The sequence below is a fragment of the Hydra vulgaris genome, chromosome 03 (assembly GCF_038396675.1).
Source record: "Hydra vulgaris chromosome 03, alternate assembly HydraT2T_AEP".
Classification (NCBI taxonomy): Eukaryota; Metazoa; Cnidaria; class Hydrozoa; order Anthoathecata; family Hydridae; genus Hydra; species Hydra vulgaris.
The window spans coordinates 33465191-33483984 of NC_088922.1; the positions used below are offsets into that span (position 1 = coordinate 33465191).

At 27.1% G+C, this 18794-nt stretch overlaps 1 protein-coding gene across 2 annotated transcripts; it reads left to right on the forward strand.

The window, feature by feature from the left end:
* Positions 1 to 14851: 14851 nt before the first annotated feature.
* LOC136078106 (uncharacterized) lies at positions 14852 to 17433 on the forward strand. Of its 2 annotated transcripts, none has more exons than XM_065792967.1 (2): positions 14852 to 15158; positions 15604 to 17433. In XM_065792967.1, exon 2 carries the CDS (start codon positions 15604 to 15606, stop codon positions 17314 to 17316), a length of 1713 nt encoding a protein of 570 aa, XP_065649039.1. In that variant the 5' UTR covers positions 14852 to 15158; the 3' UTR covers positions 17317 to 17433. The 2 variants fall into 2 exon arrangements, with proteins under 2 accessions (XP_065649039.1, XP_065649038.1); XM_065792966.1 differs by having other exon boundaries at positions 14853 to 15178; positions 15604 to 17432.
* Positions 17434 to 18794: the final 1361 nt, after the last annotated feature.

The following is an 18794-nucleotide window of genomic DNA, read 5'->3' on the forward strand; positions in this document are numbered from 1 at the left end:
TTCATGCCTATGACAAATGAGGAGGCTTTGCAAAAAATGGCGATGGTGGAGGGCTGGGAACAAAATATCCTAAAATTTTGTCCCGTTAATTAGCCGACATTTTTGCTTTGCAAACTTCTTTTAGTAAACATTTTATTACCCGTAAAACACTAACTTTTGGGAGATATGAATGCATTTTATATAATTAAAAATGTCTCATGTGATAAAGCTTTGTTTAACAATAACGTGTTTGTAAAAAAACGTTGACGTCAAAAACAATACTTTTGTAAAAATGCAACACGTGATTTACTAAAATGAATATTGTAAAGTAAAAAGAATTTTCTACATGTTGTAGGTCATATCATAAATCATTTATAAATTGAACTAGAGATTCTTGGCAACAATTATTCCCTACATTTTGTTTCACTAATCTCTTAAAGATTTAAACTTCTCTTTTTGGCGGAAGTTAAATCGTTTTTTGTCTCATAACTTTGTTTTAATATTTTTCAGAATTTGAATTTTTTTTTACAAGTAGAGTTCTAGAATAATCACGATTTAAAAATATTTTGTTATATATAGTTATACATTTGTTTTATATAGTTATACAGGAGATATCAAGGATGAATATATAGAATTTTTTTTAACAAAGTAGAAAAATATATAAACTACAATACTTTACGTAATAAAGTTTTTTGTTTTTAATCAGATAGATGAGACAGTTATCATTACGATGTACAGTCGTATAAAAGTATTTCCAGGTGACGCAAACATTTCCTATAGTTAGGCTATTGTTATTTGTAACAATTGCTAGCCCGCATATCTTGGCTTTTAAACAATGAGTTAAATGTCCATCTATTAAAACGCCCTTGATCTAAAATAGCTTTTGGGTTGCTTTATTTACTACTTTCTTTACGTAGTGTTTCCATTTAAAATCATCTGAAATATCTACTAAACAATAAATTCTTTTCCATTCAAAATTATCTGAAATGTCTACTAATCTCCTTTATCTTTTTCTAAGCTTGTGACGACTAAAGGTGTATTATTCATTAAAACTTTGTGCTGGTTATTTCCTTCTGTCATAATCTTACATTTTTGTTGGTTGAATTTCATCAACCACTCATTCGATCATTTTATTAATAAGCCTGTATCTTGCGGAAGTTCAATAACATCATGGTCGTTTTTTATTGCTTTTTTTCAATAATATCATGGTCGTTTTTTAACTTTTTGCTGACGACACGATTTTCGTGTCGTCAGCAAAAAGTTTACAGCTTGACTTTAATTTGTTGGAGATATCATTAATATATACTATAAATATTAGAGAAATAGAGGAGTGATCCTTGTGGTACTTCACTCTTCCTATTCTGATTTATTGTTTCCTATCACCACTCTTTGAAGTCTGGTTTTTAAAAATCCCTGATACTAGACTAATAATTTTGATTTAAAATCAAAGTTATTCAATTTTAACAGCAATATTTTGTGATCAACCGTATTAAACGCTTAGGCAAGGTCTAGAAACAAAACTATTACATCTCAACCATTATCAAATTAACTTGAGAGAAAATCTAGAGATTTCAATAAGTTCGTCACACAACTTTTATTAATAACAGATCCATGTTGGTTTTAATTGATTATTTATTTTTTATTAAATATTTCATCATTTAATCTTTATTCATTTCCATGACTTTACAAACGTTAAAGATACAGGTCTATAGGTCTATAGTTTCATGGTTCATATTACAGGTTCATATTCATATTACATGGTTCATATTCATATTACATGATTCAGATACAGGTCTATAGTTTCATGGTTCGGATTTGCACTCTTTTAGAACTTTTGGATGACCTCTGTCTACACCAGTTACTTTATTAATGTCCTGTTTTTAAAGAGAATTCTTCTACAGCAGAAGCATTAAAATCTGGATTTCTACAGATTTTTTGTGTTTCTATATCTATGATTGGATAATGTTGTGGTTTGAATACTGGTGCAAAATATCTATTTAATATATTTTCAATTACTTTTAAATCAGTTTCGATACTAACAGTATTTTAGTCTTAAATTGTATTTGACTTTTATGGGTAATATAAACTTTTATGGTTAATATAAACTTTTATGGTTAATATAAACTTTTATGGTTAATATATGAATGAACTTTCTTGGAGTTAAACTTTGAATTTAATGCAAGATCATATTCAAAATTTTAGATTCGTTGATTTACCTTTTTTTTTAAATCTTGTTTTACTCTCTGCATTTTGTAAGTAAATGATTGTCTCTGAATTTTTGCTTCCTACATTTGAACAACATGTTTGTTTTTTCTTTTGACAACGCTTTCAATTCTTTATTTATCCAGTGAGGCTATGTATTGGTTTGAATGCTTCTCGGTTTTATAATTGGAATAAAGGCTTATTCATTTTTTGTAACATTTATTTATTTCCAAACCTTTGAATTCATTGTCCTAGTTTAGAATCTTAAAATAATTATTTAATTCATCAAATTTCTCTAGATTTTAACTAAATTTTTTCTTTTTAAATACACTTAATACACTCTTTATGACTGTAATTAAACTTAATAATGTGATGACATTGGTTAATACCTCCTAATGGTGGAAGATGTACCAGTTTATAAACTCTATTTTTCCTCTCAGTTACAATCAAATTCAGTAGGGGAAAGACGCCTATGATGGCATACCGGTCATATTTTCATAAATATTGGTTATGGCGAAAAAGTGATTAGACCAACGTGTCTATACTAACTTACATTAGTTTTAGTAAAAATACGTCCCTTATGCACAAGTATCACAAATATTCGATTTTGGGGTGTGTTGTTGTATTTTTAATCCCTTTAAATATTTAAGATTGTGATTTTATTATCAACTGTGTAGAAATAAAATTTTCATGCATTTTATTTCCAAGTTTTGTGCATTTAGTAGAATACTTATTTTAATTTTATCTTTTGAACAAGGCAGACATAGCTTGTTTAAATGAAAGTGATGACTTCTTCCTATGATGGCATACTGACGAGTTAGGTGTGTTGCAAAATTGACGAGTTGAGAAAACCTTTTTTCTTTCATTAAAACAACATATTTGTTAGTGAAGTAAAAAGGAATTTTTACTTCACTAAAAAAATTTTGGTTCAAAAAACACATAAAACGCAATATCTCTTATGCGCACGCGCGAAATTCTACACTGCTGCTGTGTAGCACGAAAGGGTTAATTAGGATGATTACGCCTAATTTCTGGCATTTCTGAGGGAAGACTCTAAGGTCAAATGAAATTATCAAGTCACCCTAGATGCCAACCAGCCCCATGCTCACCTATGCCATCATAGGAGCAGTCGTTGCCTTTGATGGCATACTTGTGGTTTTTTTTTAAAATAAAAATAATTAGTATAAAAATAAAACTGATAAAAACTCTTGTGGTAATTATTGTTCTACATGTAACAAAGAATGCATCTATATCAAAACTTTTGTTCTTGGTCTTCAGGATACTGAATAATGAAGCTTCAAAGTTAAGTATGCCATCATAGGCGTTTTTCCCCTACATTCGTTTCATTACCAATGTTATTTTGAAACATTGGCTCAATCACATTCTGATGCTTGAAGTACTTGTTTGCTCTTTTTTAGAGGTTTTAAGTTAAAGTTACTTTTACTTCATACTTTTTATGCTCTTTTCAGCAGGTTAACATGAAATAGAAACCTGTGAAAACGAATTGAAAACCGCATTTTTTTTTTATTTTAGACTATTTTTCTAAATATTTAAAACCTTCAAAAAAATGAAGGGGTTCTAAACTTTATGCGGATGTATCTTTTGAGCGTCAAAATATATTTTGATAAAATTTGAAACCTAATTACAATTTACGATTAAATTCAATAATCCAGTTCATAGGTTAAGTCATGGAGTTTATCTAAAATGTTTGAGTAATTTCTGTCTATAGTAGTATTTTGTAGTTTTAGGATATATATATTTAACAATGGCAACAAACTGATTATTATTTATCAAACTGGTTTCCTCTAAATAATATGATAATTGGATACGTACAACTCGCTTGATAATTTTTGATATAGTTGGATGATTGGATTTGCGAATGCATCCATTCTGATCATGGTCACTAAAGGATATTGGTATTACGAAAGATTTTAATATAGGAGTTAGATTATTTGTATAAATTACGTCAATTAAAGTAGAAGGATTTAATGTTATTCTCGCAGCGCTTTTTATTAGTTGTTTGAAATCATAGAATTGTAATATAGATTTTATTTTGATATGATCATTTGGTTTTTAATAATAAACATTGAGATCTTCCATTAATATTGTTTCTATTGAATCAAACTGAGATATCATTTCCGAAAATAGGTTAGGGAAGTTGGGGTTTAGGTATTTTGAGCCATCTGATAGGCGATACAGGACGCAAAATAACATACTTTTTGTATATGGAATAATTTATTCAAAACAAATGCTCTCCATTTCGTTGGTTTATAGATCGTTACGTCTCACCCACCTTAACTTATCGGCAATGTAAACTTCAACACCTCCGCCAGGTCCATTTTGACGTGGGCTGTTTAGAAATGTATATCCCTCAATATCATTTAGTTCACTAGGGTTGTCTTTACTAATATGGGTTTCAGTCAATCCGGATATGTCAATGTTTTTGTTGCTATTAAACAGATTGACGACGTTAGATTGATTGTTTCACAGAAAACAAATATTTAAATGAAAGAATTGCAAGCTTTTCGAATATCGTATGCTTTAAAATTTTTCCATTTCTGTGTTAGTTTGATTTAAATACATTGGCCCGGGGCGTGTTTTTATGTCACCTGATAACAATAAAGAATTTTTGGGAAAGCATTTTCCTTTAGTGTTGGTTTCTTTTCTAGTTTGTATTGCCATAACGATGTTGGTATAAATGTTAACTCAAATTCAATAGTTTCAAAAGATGTTTCAGAATAACATATCGATTTTGAGTTTTTCGGTGACGGTAGTTTAACAGTTTATCTTTTATTTTATTTATTTAGACCCATGCCAATAAAAAAAAAAATTATAGTCGTAACTTATAAAAAATAATTACATGGTTGGGGCAAGAAGAAGACAAACTTAGTCTTATCAGAGAGCCCCAAAAAATGCGTCATTACTAGATAAAATATAGTTTAACAATAAAATATAGTTTCAATGTATATATCTTTGAATTAATAATATAAAAGAAAATGTAAATATATCGCTTCGCGTTTAAAATTTATTGTTTTTCAAAGAGTAAGCTTTAAGAATTGTTTTGTAAAATAAAAGAAACAAAATAAAATAGCAAAAGTATAGGGTTAATAAACAACGAAAAAATAAAAATAAATTTCTCAAAAAAAAAGATTATCATTTAAAATAGTAAAATATATGTACATATGTTGATTAATGTAATGTATTAATAATCTACAGTGATTAATTAATTAATTAACTATTATTATTGACTTCTAATTTAAAGAAGCTTTATTAGAAGAAATTTAATACATTTTCACTTTCACGAAAGCAATTGCTTAACTTTTGTTTTGAATTCGTTTAGAGAATAATTAGTTTTCAGCTCATTATTTAATATTATGTTCCACAACTTTGGTCCCCGTTTACAGTAGAGAATTTAGTGGCGGAATAATAAGTTTCGGTTCGAATGTAATTGTGTTTTAAAAATCTAATAGGGTATATGTGATTAATTTTTTTTTTTTTAATTGAATAAGATAAGATTGGTAATATATTTTTATCAAGTTTGAACATGAAAATAAGAACATGATAGAGGTTTAGTTTATATACATTTAGGATACTGAGTTCATTAAATAGTGTTTATGTGTGTGAGAAAAGATCTACGTTTGAAATTATCTTTATAGCCATTTTTTTTTGTTTGCTAGGCAATTTTTTTATTTTCGTTGCATTAGTGCTGCACCAAGAAATGTTCGTTTAACTTAAGTAGCAACGAATAAAAGACAAGTAAATGTTTTTTAAACAAGGTTTAATAACTGCTTAGCTTTGTTTTTGGTATTTTATCTTCAACTACATCTATATGTTCCCTCCAAATTATATTTTTGTCTAGAAATACGCCTAAAAACTTTATTGGTTGCTCTCTCTTTACTAATTTATTATCAATAAAAAGGTCCGGAAGTTTTGAAGGAATAACTGATTTTTATGAAGACGATGAAATAAATTGAATTTTGTTTTAGTAATATTTAAAGATAATTTGTTTGATTTAAACCATTGGATTAGTTTGTATAGTTCTACTGTTTAAAACAACAAATTGAAATTATTCTTTATTAGAATAAAACAAGCTGGATTTGATGATTGACCGTATCGAAAGCTTTACTTAAATCAATAAAAAGACCGAGGGTATACTTGCCTTCATTAAACGATTTAAATATATTTTCAACAAGGTGAACGATTGCGTGATAGGTGGAATGGCCAGATTTGAATCCAAATTGTTTATGGTAAAGAATATTATTTACATTTAAAAAAGAATAAAACCTATTATACATAATTCGCTATAATATTTTAGAAAAACAAGTAAGAATTGAGATTAGACGATAATTTGCAACTTCAGAAGAATTGCCTGATTTTAAAATTGGAATGATTTTTGTGATTTTTAGGTTTTCTGGAAAACAACCATGTTTTGTATTGCTATTGAAGAGTAGACTAGAAATGTAATATAGATAAAGTTGAACATTTCAAGAAATTAATATATATATATATATATATATATATATATATATATATATATATATATATATATATATATATATATATATATATATATATATTTATATATATATATATTTAAACAATTTTGAAATGTAATCTACAAAATAGGGCCGGAATTACAATGTTTCAGACCGGAAAGCCTGAATTTATTTTTTACCTTTTTTTTAAAACATGTGCTACAGACTGTGTAAGTTAAATCAAAAAATTATTTTATAACAGACAATCAAGAATTATTGGTTAACCTAGGTAAAAAATACAAAATTCTTAACAAACACGATGTAATTTTATTTGCAATTATGTCAATTATGTAAGGATTTCTAAATGTTTAGGAATATTGTGGGGCAAAAAGAGTTCCTATTCAGTTTTAGGCTACAGCTCTTTTTTCATCAAAATTGTTACCTTTCACTGATAATAGTCTCATTTTAAATGTTACTTAAATTTTAAATAATTAAAAAGTATATGATGCCTAAAAAAAAACTTTTTTTTTAGCCATCATATACTTGAACTTGTGAATTTTTTTCAAAAAATATGCAAGTAATAGTTCATTTCGTGCTTTTTAGGTAAAAGTTCATCAAACTACAGTACAGGAGCATGGGGTGGAAAAAAAGTCATAATCCTAGTGTGTACATTAGGGTTATGACTTTTTTATTTATTTATTTGTGAGTTATATTGACAAATTTTTTTTCGTTTATTTATTGTTATTTTTTAATGGAATATCTATATTATTTTTATTGTTTTTATTATGATTATTGATATTAAGATTATTGTGTTTATTAAATCATTGTTACTTTTTTTGCAGTAATTGTTTTAGTTACATGGTAGGTTGTTACGTTTTGTCAGTATATAACTATTTGTAACTTTCCTATCTGTGCATAATGTTCGATTGTTGTTTTAAAATTGATACTGGCTTATTATTATACAATTTTCTTAATATTCTTATAGCTGTTAATTAATAGTCATTATAATTATTATTATTATTTGTACTATTAATACTATTTCATGATATTTACTTAAGATTAGTTTTTAACTATTTGTAAATGATCTCGATTGTAAGATCTTTTTATAGAAGTATTGATTGATTGAAAAAATAATACAGTAAATATTTCAATTTTAACCAAAATGGAAAAATAGAAAACAAAGAAATAATTTTAAGTATAAATATTACGGAGGTTAAAACTTTCAATAAATAAAATTATAAGAAACAAATAAAAACAACATATTAGATTTAAATGTGGTCATTCAAATTAATCCTATATCTTTATTTTGTTATTGTATGAAATATACATTTCATACAATAACAACAAAAAAATATATAGGATTTAAAGTTTCATGTCTTAAAATCTTTCAAATTTTTTTCTTATGAGGATAATTAAACTATTTCTATAAAAGTTTTGAGTGAAAAATTTAACTTTAATTTATTTCACATCTTTTTCTTGTCACCATAAGAAAAAGATGTGAAATAAAATTTTATTTAAAATATTTTATTTCAAACATAGACTTGTAAAATAAAATAAAAAAATTATGTTAATCTTTTTTATTTCAATTGAGGGTAAAAAATTACATTGAATTTTTAAAACGTTCCCATGTCCCCCACCCTATATTCTCAGTGAAGTAGTATAAATAAATATTTAAACATCTTTAAAAAGTATATTGCTAAGCATGCAATATTTTTCATTTCTTATATCGTGCCAAAACTTATATGTTGCAACGTCTTTTTTAAAAAATACTTTTTTATTGTTTATATAAAAAGTTACGAAAATCTATAATGAGCGAAAGTGTATGAAACACAAACAGTGAGAATCAAAAGGCACATTTGACTAGCAGTAGGCAACCCGTAATACGGGTTTGAAGTAAATAAATTATTAATAATAACTTAATTTGTTTTCTCTAATGAAATATAAATTTTTTAATACTTTTTAGTTCTGCTTACTTTTATTTTTCTTGGCTTCTTAGTTTAACAAAACTGTTAGCTTCATTAAAGATACAGTTAACTATTTATTTCGCAACGTTCGGAAATTAAATGCGCAAATCACAACAAAATTGTTAAAATATGACTTGAATTATATGCATAGATCATCCAAGTCTTATTTAAAAATTTTGAAAAATTGTTTAGGTAAAATATCGGAAATATATTTTCCCTTTCCTTTCTCTTAATTTTGCTTTTAGTTGAGTAGTCTCTAATTTTTTTTTAAACTTTTCTTTATTTTGCTTAGAGTGACGAGTTAAGCTTAAAAAATAAATATACACAAAAATTATACCTTAACTTGTATCTTAATATAACTTATTAATATATAACTTGTAAACTTGTATGAAAAGAAATTGTTTTGGATATCCGGAAAAACTATAAGCTGAAAAATATATCCGCAATTCCAGATAAAGCTAATCCCTGTTTACTGCTCCTATAATATTAAAGCTTATTACTCAAGCTATCTTTTTTTTAATAATCCAGCAGAAATTATAATGAATAAATAAATAAAAAAATACGGTAAACAAATACGTCGATTTACTTTATATTAACGTATATTAACATAATATGTTAATAAATATATTATATTTATTTCAGCATTCATCCAATCCAAATTTATACTAATGCAGAAAATATTTAGCGAAAAATGTCCGGAATATATTTTGCCTTGCGTTTGTCTTTTTAAATATAACTAATAATTTTAACTTTGCGTTAAAATTATTAGTTTATATTTAAAACTTTTTATTAATTTTTGTATAAGTCAGATTAATAAAAAAAGCAATTGCTTTTATTCGACATTTTTAAAGTAATTGTTACGCTTTACGTTAATACAAATTTGAGCAAAATCTATAAATAATTTCACATAAAGGTAAACAATTGGTCTAAAAGCGTTGAATAAAAGCAATTGCTTTCCTTTATTCACCCGGCCTAATCAGCTAAAAAGGCTATAAAAGAGGTGTTAAAACCATGTAAAACAGTTGTAAAAATTAAATATTTAAAATTGTGTTCACTTTTTTTTTAAAATAAATTTATATACACAATAAATAGTTAAATATGTAACAAAAATATTAAAAAAAAATCTATATAAAACATATTTTTCTTAAAAAACAATTAACGTTGAAGGTTCTTTTCCCAAATGAGTTATAATAGCCGCCATCTCCAGGACCGAAGAGTCAAGCATAGCCTATTGTAAAAAAAACCATACTAAAATAATTAAAAATATTTATTATCGATAGAACGATTAAACATTAAAAAAGCTACGTGATTCCATGCTAGTAGGAAGTTATAGAAAAATAAGTAAAAAGTAAAAAAAATAAACAAATAAAAAAGAACAAAATATTCGCAGTCTGACCCGGATATAAATTTTCTGTTATTTCACGCCATTTTGGGTTGCAAGTAAAAGTAATGAAAAGATCTGGTTTACTATACTTTTTAATAATTGCCATATCATCTTCAAAGTTTTCTTTTAAAGCTCTCGGACTTCCTACATAAGATGATGGCAAAACAACTACTCGCCCTGGTCTAACATTATGTTCGTTTGCAATGTTGTTAACATGTTCATGTAAGGCATCATACTGCTCGCTTCATAGTTTATCTTGATTATTTCTGATAAAAGCAAGACGCTGGCCTTCAATTTATACATATGCATATACAGCATATTGCTGAAATAGTTTCTTGCCATAAAACAATGAGCAGAAAAATTGCCGAACAGAAAGTCTATAATTGTAGAACAGAGATAATGTAACATGATTTCTAACCAGTGTAGCACGCCTAGGGTTATGCACTACTGATTATGCCAACCAGCATCACCTCTTGGGAAAAAAGAGAGGATAATCATAGGATCTAAGTTGGCTGACATACTTGATACAATTTTTAAAGGATGACCATTTGGGCAAAAAACAACTTCCCTGGAAGTTGGGGGAGCACCATCTTTGCCAACAAATACAACTGCAACTTCATTGTGTGAAGGTAGATTATAGCAACGTTTATCAACCCCTTCAAGTAAAGACATTTTTACAATAGAAGCTTGGCGACCTTCTATAGCCGCTTGATGAATTTCTTTATCTTCTACTTCAGCCATGTTTTTAAATGCATGAGCAAATGGACTTTGTTCAGTAATTATAGTTTGCAGTTGAAACATTTAATCACGTAAAAAAAGATCATTACCACGTTAATGCATTCTAAAATTTACTGCTGCAAGTGTGTCATATATATATAGTTGAGAATATATTGGTGGAATACCTTGATCTGGCCTAAGATTACCTACACGATGATAAATCTGGCCACATATTTTAAAACATTAAAACACTAATTATTTCTTTTTTTTACAACTCTAACGTTAACAATAAAATAAAAAAACTTAATAAATAACTAAAAAAATTTTACTCGAAAAATTACAAAATAAAGAAACCAAATAAATGTAAAATAAAATTAATTTGCCATCATCAAAAGTAATACACCTGTATTACTTTTTCTTGAGATTATTTAATTAAAGTTAAGAAAAACCTGCAACCATATTAGCAAAGACTTATAAAAAAAAGTTAAAATTTATTTTGTTTCTAATAAAATTTAAAAACAAACAAATATCCTTTTTTATTAGAAATAGTGAAGTGTTTCTAATAAAATATATATATATATATATATATATATATATATATATATATATATATATATATATATATACATATATATCCTTGGAGTCGCGGACAGCGTCATAGTTCATGTGTTGGGAGAAAACATTGAGCAAAACGCATAATAAAACTTATAAATACGTTATGTACAATACAAAACAGGTTATTAACGCAGGTTTGTAAACTCCCCCCCTCCAACACACAAGGTATGACACTGCGGCGACTCCAAGGATATATATATATATATATATATATATATATATATATATATATATATATATATATATATATATATATATATATATATATATATATATATATATATATATTGAACTATTTATTAGTGAAAACATATGAAAACCAAAATTGGTTTTCATATGTTTTCTTATTTTAAAACTTCTTATTTTAATATTTTTATTGAAGGTATTTCTAGCATTAATGTTTGATGACGTTTGATTGGGCATATCTCAAAAAATAATAAAAAGTTAAATGTAAATTTATTACGAACGGTAATCTTAATACTTATACTAATTTCAAGCATAAGAACAGCAATACAAAATATAAAACACTCTTTGAAACATATCGTTTTAATCTTTTTGGGTCAGTTAATCAATAAAATTAGGTAAATAACAAAAGTAAATTTAATTTTTATATGTTCATACTAGTTTATTTTTTGTAAAGAAAGGAAAGATTAATTCAGAATTTTACGTTACTTCCTTGGAAAAGAAAATATATTAATTTTAACAAAATAATATAAATGTTAATAAAAAAAATATAAAAATGTTAACAAAAATGTTTTAAGCAAAAAAAGAATGGAAAAATCTCTAAAAATTATTAACAACCGACAACTATATCAAGCATTATCAAATTTTATTTGAGTAATCATTTGGCCTATTCGAATAATAGTCGGTGAAGAAAAAAAAAAAAAGACAATCTTTTAAAAAACAAGCCGTTGCATAGAGTATATATTTTAGGATAAAATGTGACGTCAAATTTGTATTACGTCAAATTAACTAGTTTGTAGATAAGTTATTGAATCAGAATCAGAATCACAAATTATAATTGTAACGAGTGATTACTACACGCATTTTTCGCAACAACAAATTTCTTTTTTGAAAAAATGGTTTTCACCAAAAAGAAATTCATTTATATTCTAAGAAACCGCTGTTGCTGAGTGAGATCAACCAAAAGAAAAGAACAAAAGTAAGTGAACTTTTAACAATTATAATAAAAGATTACAATGAATACAAACGAGATTAGCATTGTTATAATATTTTCTTGAGTTTGTCAAGGTTTATTTTCTTTAATTGAATTAACAAAATAATTTTTTGCTAATTCAATTATTGATAATGATTAAATGAAATTTAAATAACAATTTGTATAATTAGGTAAACTGTTGTATTTAAAATGTAGCTCAATAAACGAAAGTAAAGATTTCTCTACTTGGAGTAATATACCTTCTGAACTAAATGATTTTGAAAATCATGAAATAGTAAATAATTTAGAAAATGGCAATTCGTCATCGATGTTGGAAAAACTTAATCGTGTAACTTCAACTGATGTTTTAGTTGCTGCCAATTGCAACAAAGTTGATACTACAAACCAGGATTTACTTGATGCATCATTCGGAGACTCGATTCAAAGTTGTTTCAGTAAATCAAGCATATCAAACATTTCTCGAAAAATAAGGTAAAGTGTTAACATAGATTTAAATGTAAAGTTCAAATAATTTCCTGCATCTGCATGAAACTGTTACTCTTTTTAAATTTTAAAATATATATTTTATATAAATACTACTTATAAATTTATTTTGACTTCAAATTAGACCGGGTTAGAAGCTATAACAATCAAGCCGATTCATCTTTTATCTAAGAGTCGATCCTTTGAAGGTTTTAAATCCAGACTGTGTGAATTAGAAAAATTAAGTACATCTTTTCCCAATTTAATGCAAGTTAAAGACAATAAATTCATAGACTATAGTGATAATATCGCGAGAAAAGATACATTAGTTTCCGAATTTGAATTGGTAAAACTTTACACTATATATTTGAATTTGCTATATTTATAATGGTTATAACTTTTACACTATATTATAGTGAAAGGTTGTTGTAAATTAAAAAGTTCAACCACCGAATAATAATAAAAATAATGATAATAATAGTAATAATAGATTGTAAGCAATTTGAACTAAGTTTTAAAAGTTGGGTTTGACTAGCTTCTAAATTCGACCTAAAGTATTAGTATTGTCTCGAGCGGAAATAACAAAGACTAAATTTTTTTTTTAGCAAAATTGCAAAATTTGGTTTTAATATTTCTTTTAACAAGTTCTATAATATTTAAACTTAATTTAACTGAAGAAATTTTTAAAATATCTTTTTGCTAAGTTAACTTTAAATATTATAAAATACCTTTTTCGCTTTTTTTAAGTTTAAAGTACTAAAACGTACTTTTTATTTTAAATATTTGCTCAACTTTTCTTTAAATTTAGTTTTATTAGGTTTTTTTCAAGTTTTCAATTACCTTTTTTTTAAAAGAGTTGAGCTTACAAATTTTGAGAACTAAAAATGGTTGCTCGCAGATTCATGGACACATTTCACAGCAACATTACTTTTGATACTTTGTTAAAGATTTAGATATTGTATTGGTAATTTAGTTAGTTTTTAGGTAAAAAATATTAGTCCTAAAATTTAATTTATACTAAATATAACCTAATTCTCACAAGTGATAATAGTCGAAACCTTATTTCCTAGACAAAACAATTAAACAGACTGGATATAGCCATGTCTATACCATCAAACTTCATTAATATATTATTTAAGTGTTTAGAAAATATTTTATTTAAAAATTTTATTTTAGAGAGAAAATAAAATTGAAAACAACTCTTTGGAATTGGAAGTTGAAAAAGTAAAGTTTTATTTATAACTAATCATCCGTATTTATCATAGTCTATAGAAGTAAAGGGTTTACTTCTATAGACTATGGTATTTATGAATACATATATATTGTTGTTGTTATTAATCAAACATAGTTTTTTACTTATATATTAATATATATATATATATATATATATATATATATATATATATATATATATATATATATATATATATATATATATATATACATATATATATATATATATATATATATATATATATATATATATATATACTATATATATATATATATATATATATATATATATATATATATATATATATATATATATATATATATATATATATATATATATATATATATATATATATATATATATATATATATATATATATAGGGGAGAGTTGCCGAAATTGGAACAGCTCCTTAATTGGAACACTTAGCTTTATTTAGAAACTGGAACTTATTCTACTTTCATGAATATTTTTTCTTGTAAAGAAAATAATTTTCTTTATTTTTTGAAACTTCTAGTATTTAAACTTAAAAACTGCACGTATGTGAATAAAATTACTTTTTTTGAAAGAAAAAAATTTTTGCGATCTAATTTTATCGTTGCATTTAAACGATTACAGAAGCTTAAAGAATTGATTACAGAAGATATTGAGTTTGATGATAATTTTTTTTAAATTTTAAATTTTAAGGGTTTCAAGTCTATGTGATATTAAGAGCTTATATCGTAAGTTGTTACTTGTATGTAAATATTTTGCTACAACACCATGGTCCTATGTTGCCCAGAATGGAACTTCAAAAGTTGCCGTAATTGAAACGATGTCATCTCATAACACGCTACTTGACGTCCGAATTATCAGAAAATTTCATTAGTCCGACTGTATAATATTTTTTAAAGCGAATTTCTTTTATAGACATAGTATTATTGTTAGACATTTGTTGCTTTTTTGGAATTGGTATTTAGTCTTGCTTTAAAGTATGAAATGATTTTTCACAAAATTTTTTTCATAGTCTAAAGTCTAGTCATAGTCTAAGGATATAAAGTTGATTGTAAACATCGTATACTTTAATTAACAAATCATTTTATCTTTTAGTAAAAAATAAAATGTAAAAGTTTTACAAAAGTTATACATTTCTATTTAACGGATAAACTTGTAAGACAACATAAAGTATATACCCAGCATAAGTTTTTTACTGTATGTAGAAGTTAATATATAAAGTTGCAAACTTTATATAGTTTATATAGATTTTGATTTATATAGTTAATGATTAACTAAACAAAAATGATGAAAAGTAATGATTATATAATGAGTATATAACTAACTTAATCATATATGAAGCCTGTAATAAGATTATAAAACTCTCCTTATGTATCTTCATAGTAATTTGCTTTTATTTTAGATGCAAACACCACGAAAATATGGAAAATGGAAAGTAGAAAACTTGAAAAAGGCTGTTGAAGCAATAAAACAAGGAGAAATCAGCTTAAATGAAGCCGCTTATGAATTTTGTATTCCAAAAGCAACTTTGTCAAGGCATATAAATGAAAAAAACAAAGTTGCTGTTGCAAATGTGAAATTTCATGGTCGACTTACCACCTTACCTAATGAAATTGAAACAGAACTAGCTGATCACTGTTTATTATTAGAATCAATGTACTTTGGATTAAGGATTGATGATCTTCGTCGTCTAGCATTTGATATTGCGGAAGCTAACAACATCACACATAATTTTAACAAACAAACACGAATGGCAGGAAAAAAGTGGTATTATGCATTTATGCAAAGGCACCCACAACTGTCGCTTCGTGGGCCTGAATCAACATCAATTGCACGTGCACAAGGTTTTAATAAAGAGCGAGTGCAATCTTTCTTTAATTTACTTTCAAAGTTATACATGGAAGAAAAGTTAACTCCAGACAGACTTTATAATATGGATGAAACTAGTTTATCAACAGTACAAGATGGTCAGATAAAAATTATTAGTGCAAGGGGCAAAAAACGAGTTGGAATTATGACTAGTAGTGAACGAGGAAATTCAGTAACAGCTGTAGTTTGTGTATCTGCAGCAGGATTTTATGTTCCACCAATGTTAATATATAAACGCAAAAGAATGAAGCCAGAAATAACAATTGGTGCACCTCCAGGAACTGTATTTAGTACTCAAGAGAAAGGATGGATGTCAAATGAAGGTTTTTTAGATTGGCTCAATCATTTCATTAAAGTTGTTAAACCTTTAAAACAATCAAAAGTTTTGTTGATACTTGATGGTCATGTTACACATTCAAAAAATTTGGCAGCGATATATCTAGCACGAAATGCTGGAGTGCGTATGGTATCACTACCTCCCCATACTACACACAGACTGCAACCATTAGACGTTGCGTTCTTTGGACCACTTGGTACATACTATGATGAAGCTATGCGAAAATGGATGCGGTCACATATATCACAACCAGTAACAACTTGGCAAGTTGCAGAATTATTTGGTCACGCATATAGTCAGGCAGCATCATTGAGAATTGCTATGAAAGGATTTCAGGCTAGTGGGTTGTGGCCTTTGGACATAAATGTATTCACTGATTCTGATTTTACAGCCTCTTCATTTACTGATGTTGGTCCTTCAAACAATCTTCAGTCATCTGAAAGTATAGATGGGATGACAAAACTATCTACAGATAAATCAAGTGAAAAAAAATTAAAATGTCATGTTTCAGTTTCAACTTTGTCTCTTTTGCCAGTGGTTTCACTTGAAGTAAAAAACAAAAAAAGAAGATCACGAACAATTCAGGCGGCTGATCTTACAAGCTCCCCATATAGACGTGCTCTAGAAATTACACCAAGAAATCAAAAGCACACACTAAATCAAATAGCTTCCAAACAAATTAAAAAATCTACAAAAAAAAAGCTCACACTAAATCCAATAATTGCCAAACTATTGCAAAAACCACAGGAAAGCAAAGTAGCACTTGACTCAATCACCATGGACCAAATGAAATTGAGCACATCAAATAAAATCACCATCGCCACCACAGCACACCACATATCACCACTACCATCCCAAGTGCAGAAGCTGCAAGAAAAAAAGACTTATGAATTGCGAAAAAAGGATTAAATATTTGTTGTAATTTTTATTTGTTATTATATCTTTTAAATATCTTTTATTAAAAAGCTAATCAATTAATTTTTCCTTTGAGCCATAAGTTTTATAGCTGTAATTTATTCAAATATTAGAACTGTTATAATTAAAGAATATATGTGCTCCATTCAAGGAGACCAGTTGCCTTTATTGGAACAAAATGGTGCCTTGAAAAATCAAAGTTTATATCCAATAAGGGTGCGATCAATAGAGTCGAATCATTAATAAAAGCATAGTAGGGTTGTATATCTATATTATTTAATTCATAAATGTTTTCAGAGTTAAGCCATCTTTGTTTAATAAATATTTTTTCCTAAAGTGTTCCAATTAAGGCAACTCTCCCCTATATATATATATATATATATATATATATACATATATATATATACACAGTATTGGACAAAACATTTGCAACCAACATCGAACAATGCTAAAAAGTGTTCCTAAGTTTACATGTCTTAAAAACGAAACGAACTATACTACCACAGCAGTTCAGGAGTCTGGAGTCATAGCATGCCATGACGAGCAATCAGCTGACAGGTGACAGCACACAGGCAGAATTTCGTTGACAAGTGCCATTTTGCAGCGGACAAAACAAGTGCAACTTTTTTGGTTTGTTTCATTTTCTTAAGTCTGGTCCGTGTCAACGTCACGGAAGTTTTTTAATAATTAAAGGAAGTTTCCAGATGTTTCCAGAAGCTTCCAGAAGAAGCATCTGGAAGCATCCAGTAGCATCTAGAAATATCCAAAAACATTCAGAAGCATCCAGACGCATCCAGAAGCATCGAAAAGAAGCATCGAAAAGAAGCATCGAAAAGAAGCATCGAAAAGAAGCATCTAGAATCTTCCAGAACAGGTTCACACAGGTTCATTTTACTATATAAGAGACATGTAAATCGACATGTAATTCAGTCAGTATATGTAAGTCAATCAGTCAGTATTATCAAGACAGTTTATCGAAGTGAGTTTTATCAAAGTGTTTTATCGAAGAACATCAATACAAGAAGTGAAATACAACAAGTGTTTCATTACATCAATACAGTCCACATCCATCCAAGACGTTGTTTTCCACAGAGCATTATTGTTTCATCACAAGGTATATGTAACACGGTAAGCCTTGAGAAGCGTGATTATTTATTTTTACTATTTTTATGACTTCAAGTGCAAAAATGGCTCCCGACAGTCTTGGATTGAAACTAAGAAAGAGAATTATTGGCGATTACGTTAGTGGAATGTCACAAAAAAGTATTTGTGATAAATATCGCGTGAAAAAATGAACCGTATCGCAGAATTAATCGTGAAGGTGTTCGTAATAAGCATCAACTGTTTGAACAAATCCAAAAGGCCTGGGCAGCAATTCCACGAAGTTTCATTGATCACCTGATCGAATCTATGCCTCGATGTAAGGGTGTGATCGACAACAAACGATTCGCCACGAAATATTGGTAGCGAAA

Bases quoted from the DNA above. Each gene is read 5' to 3' on its own strand.
- LOC136078106 (XM_065792967.1), top strand. From the start codon at position 15,604: ATGCAAACACCACGAAAATATGGAAAATGGAAAGTAGAAAACTTGAAA.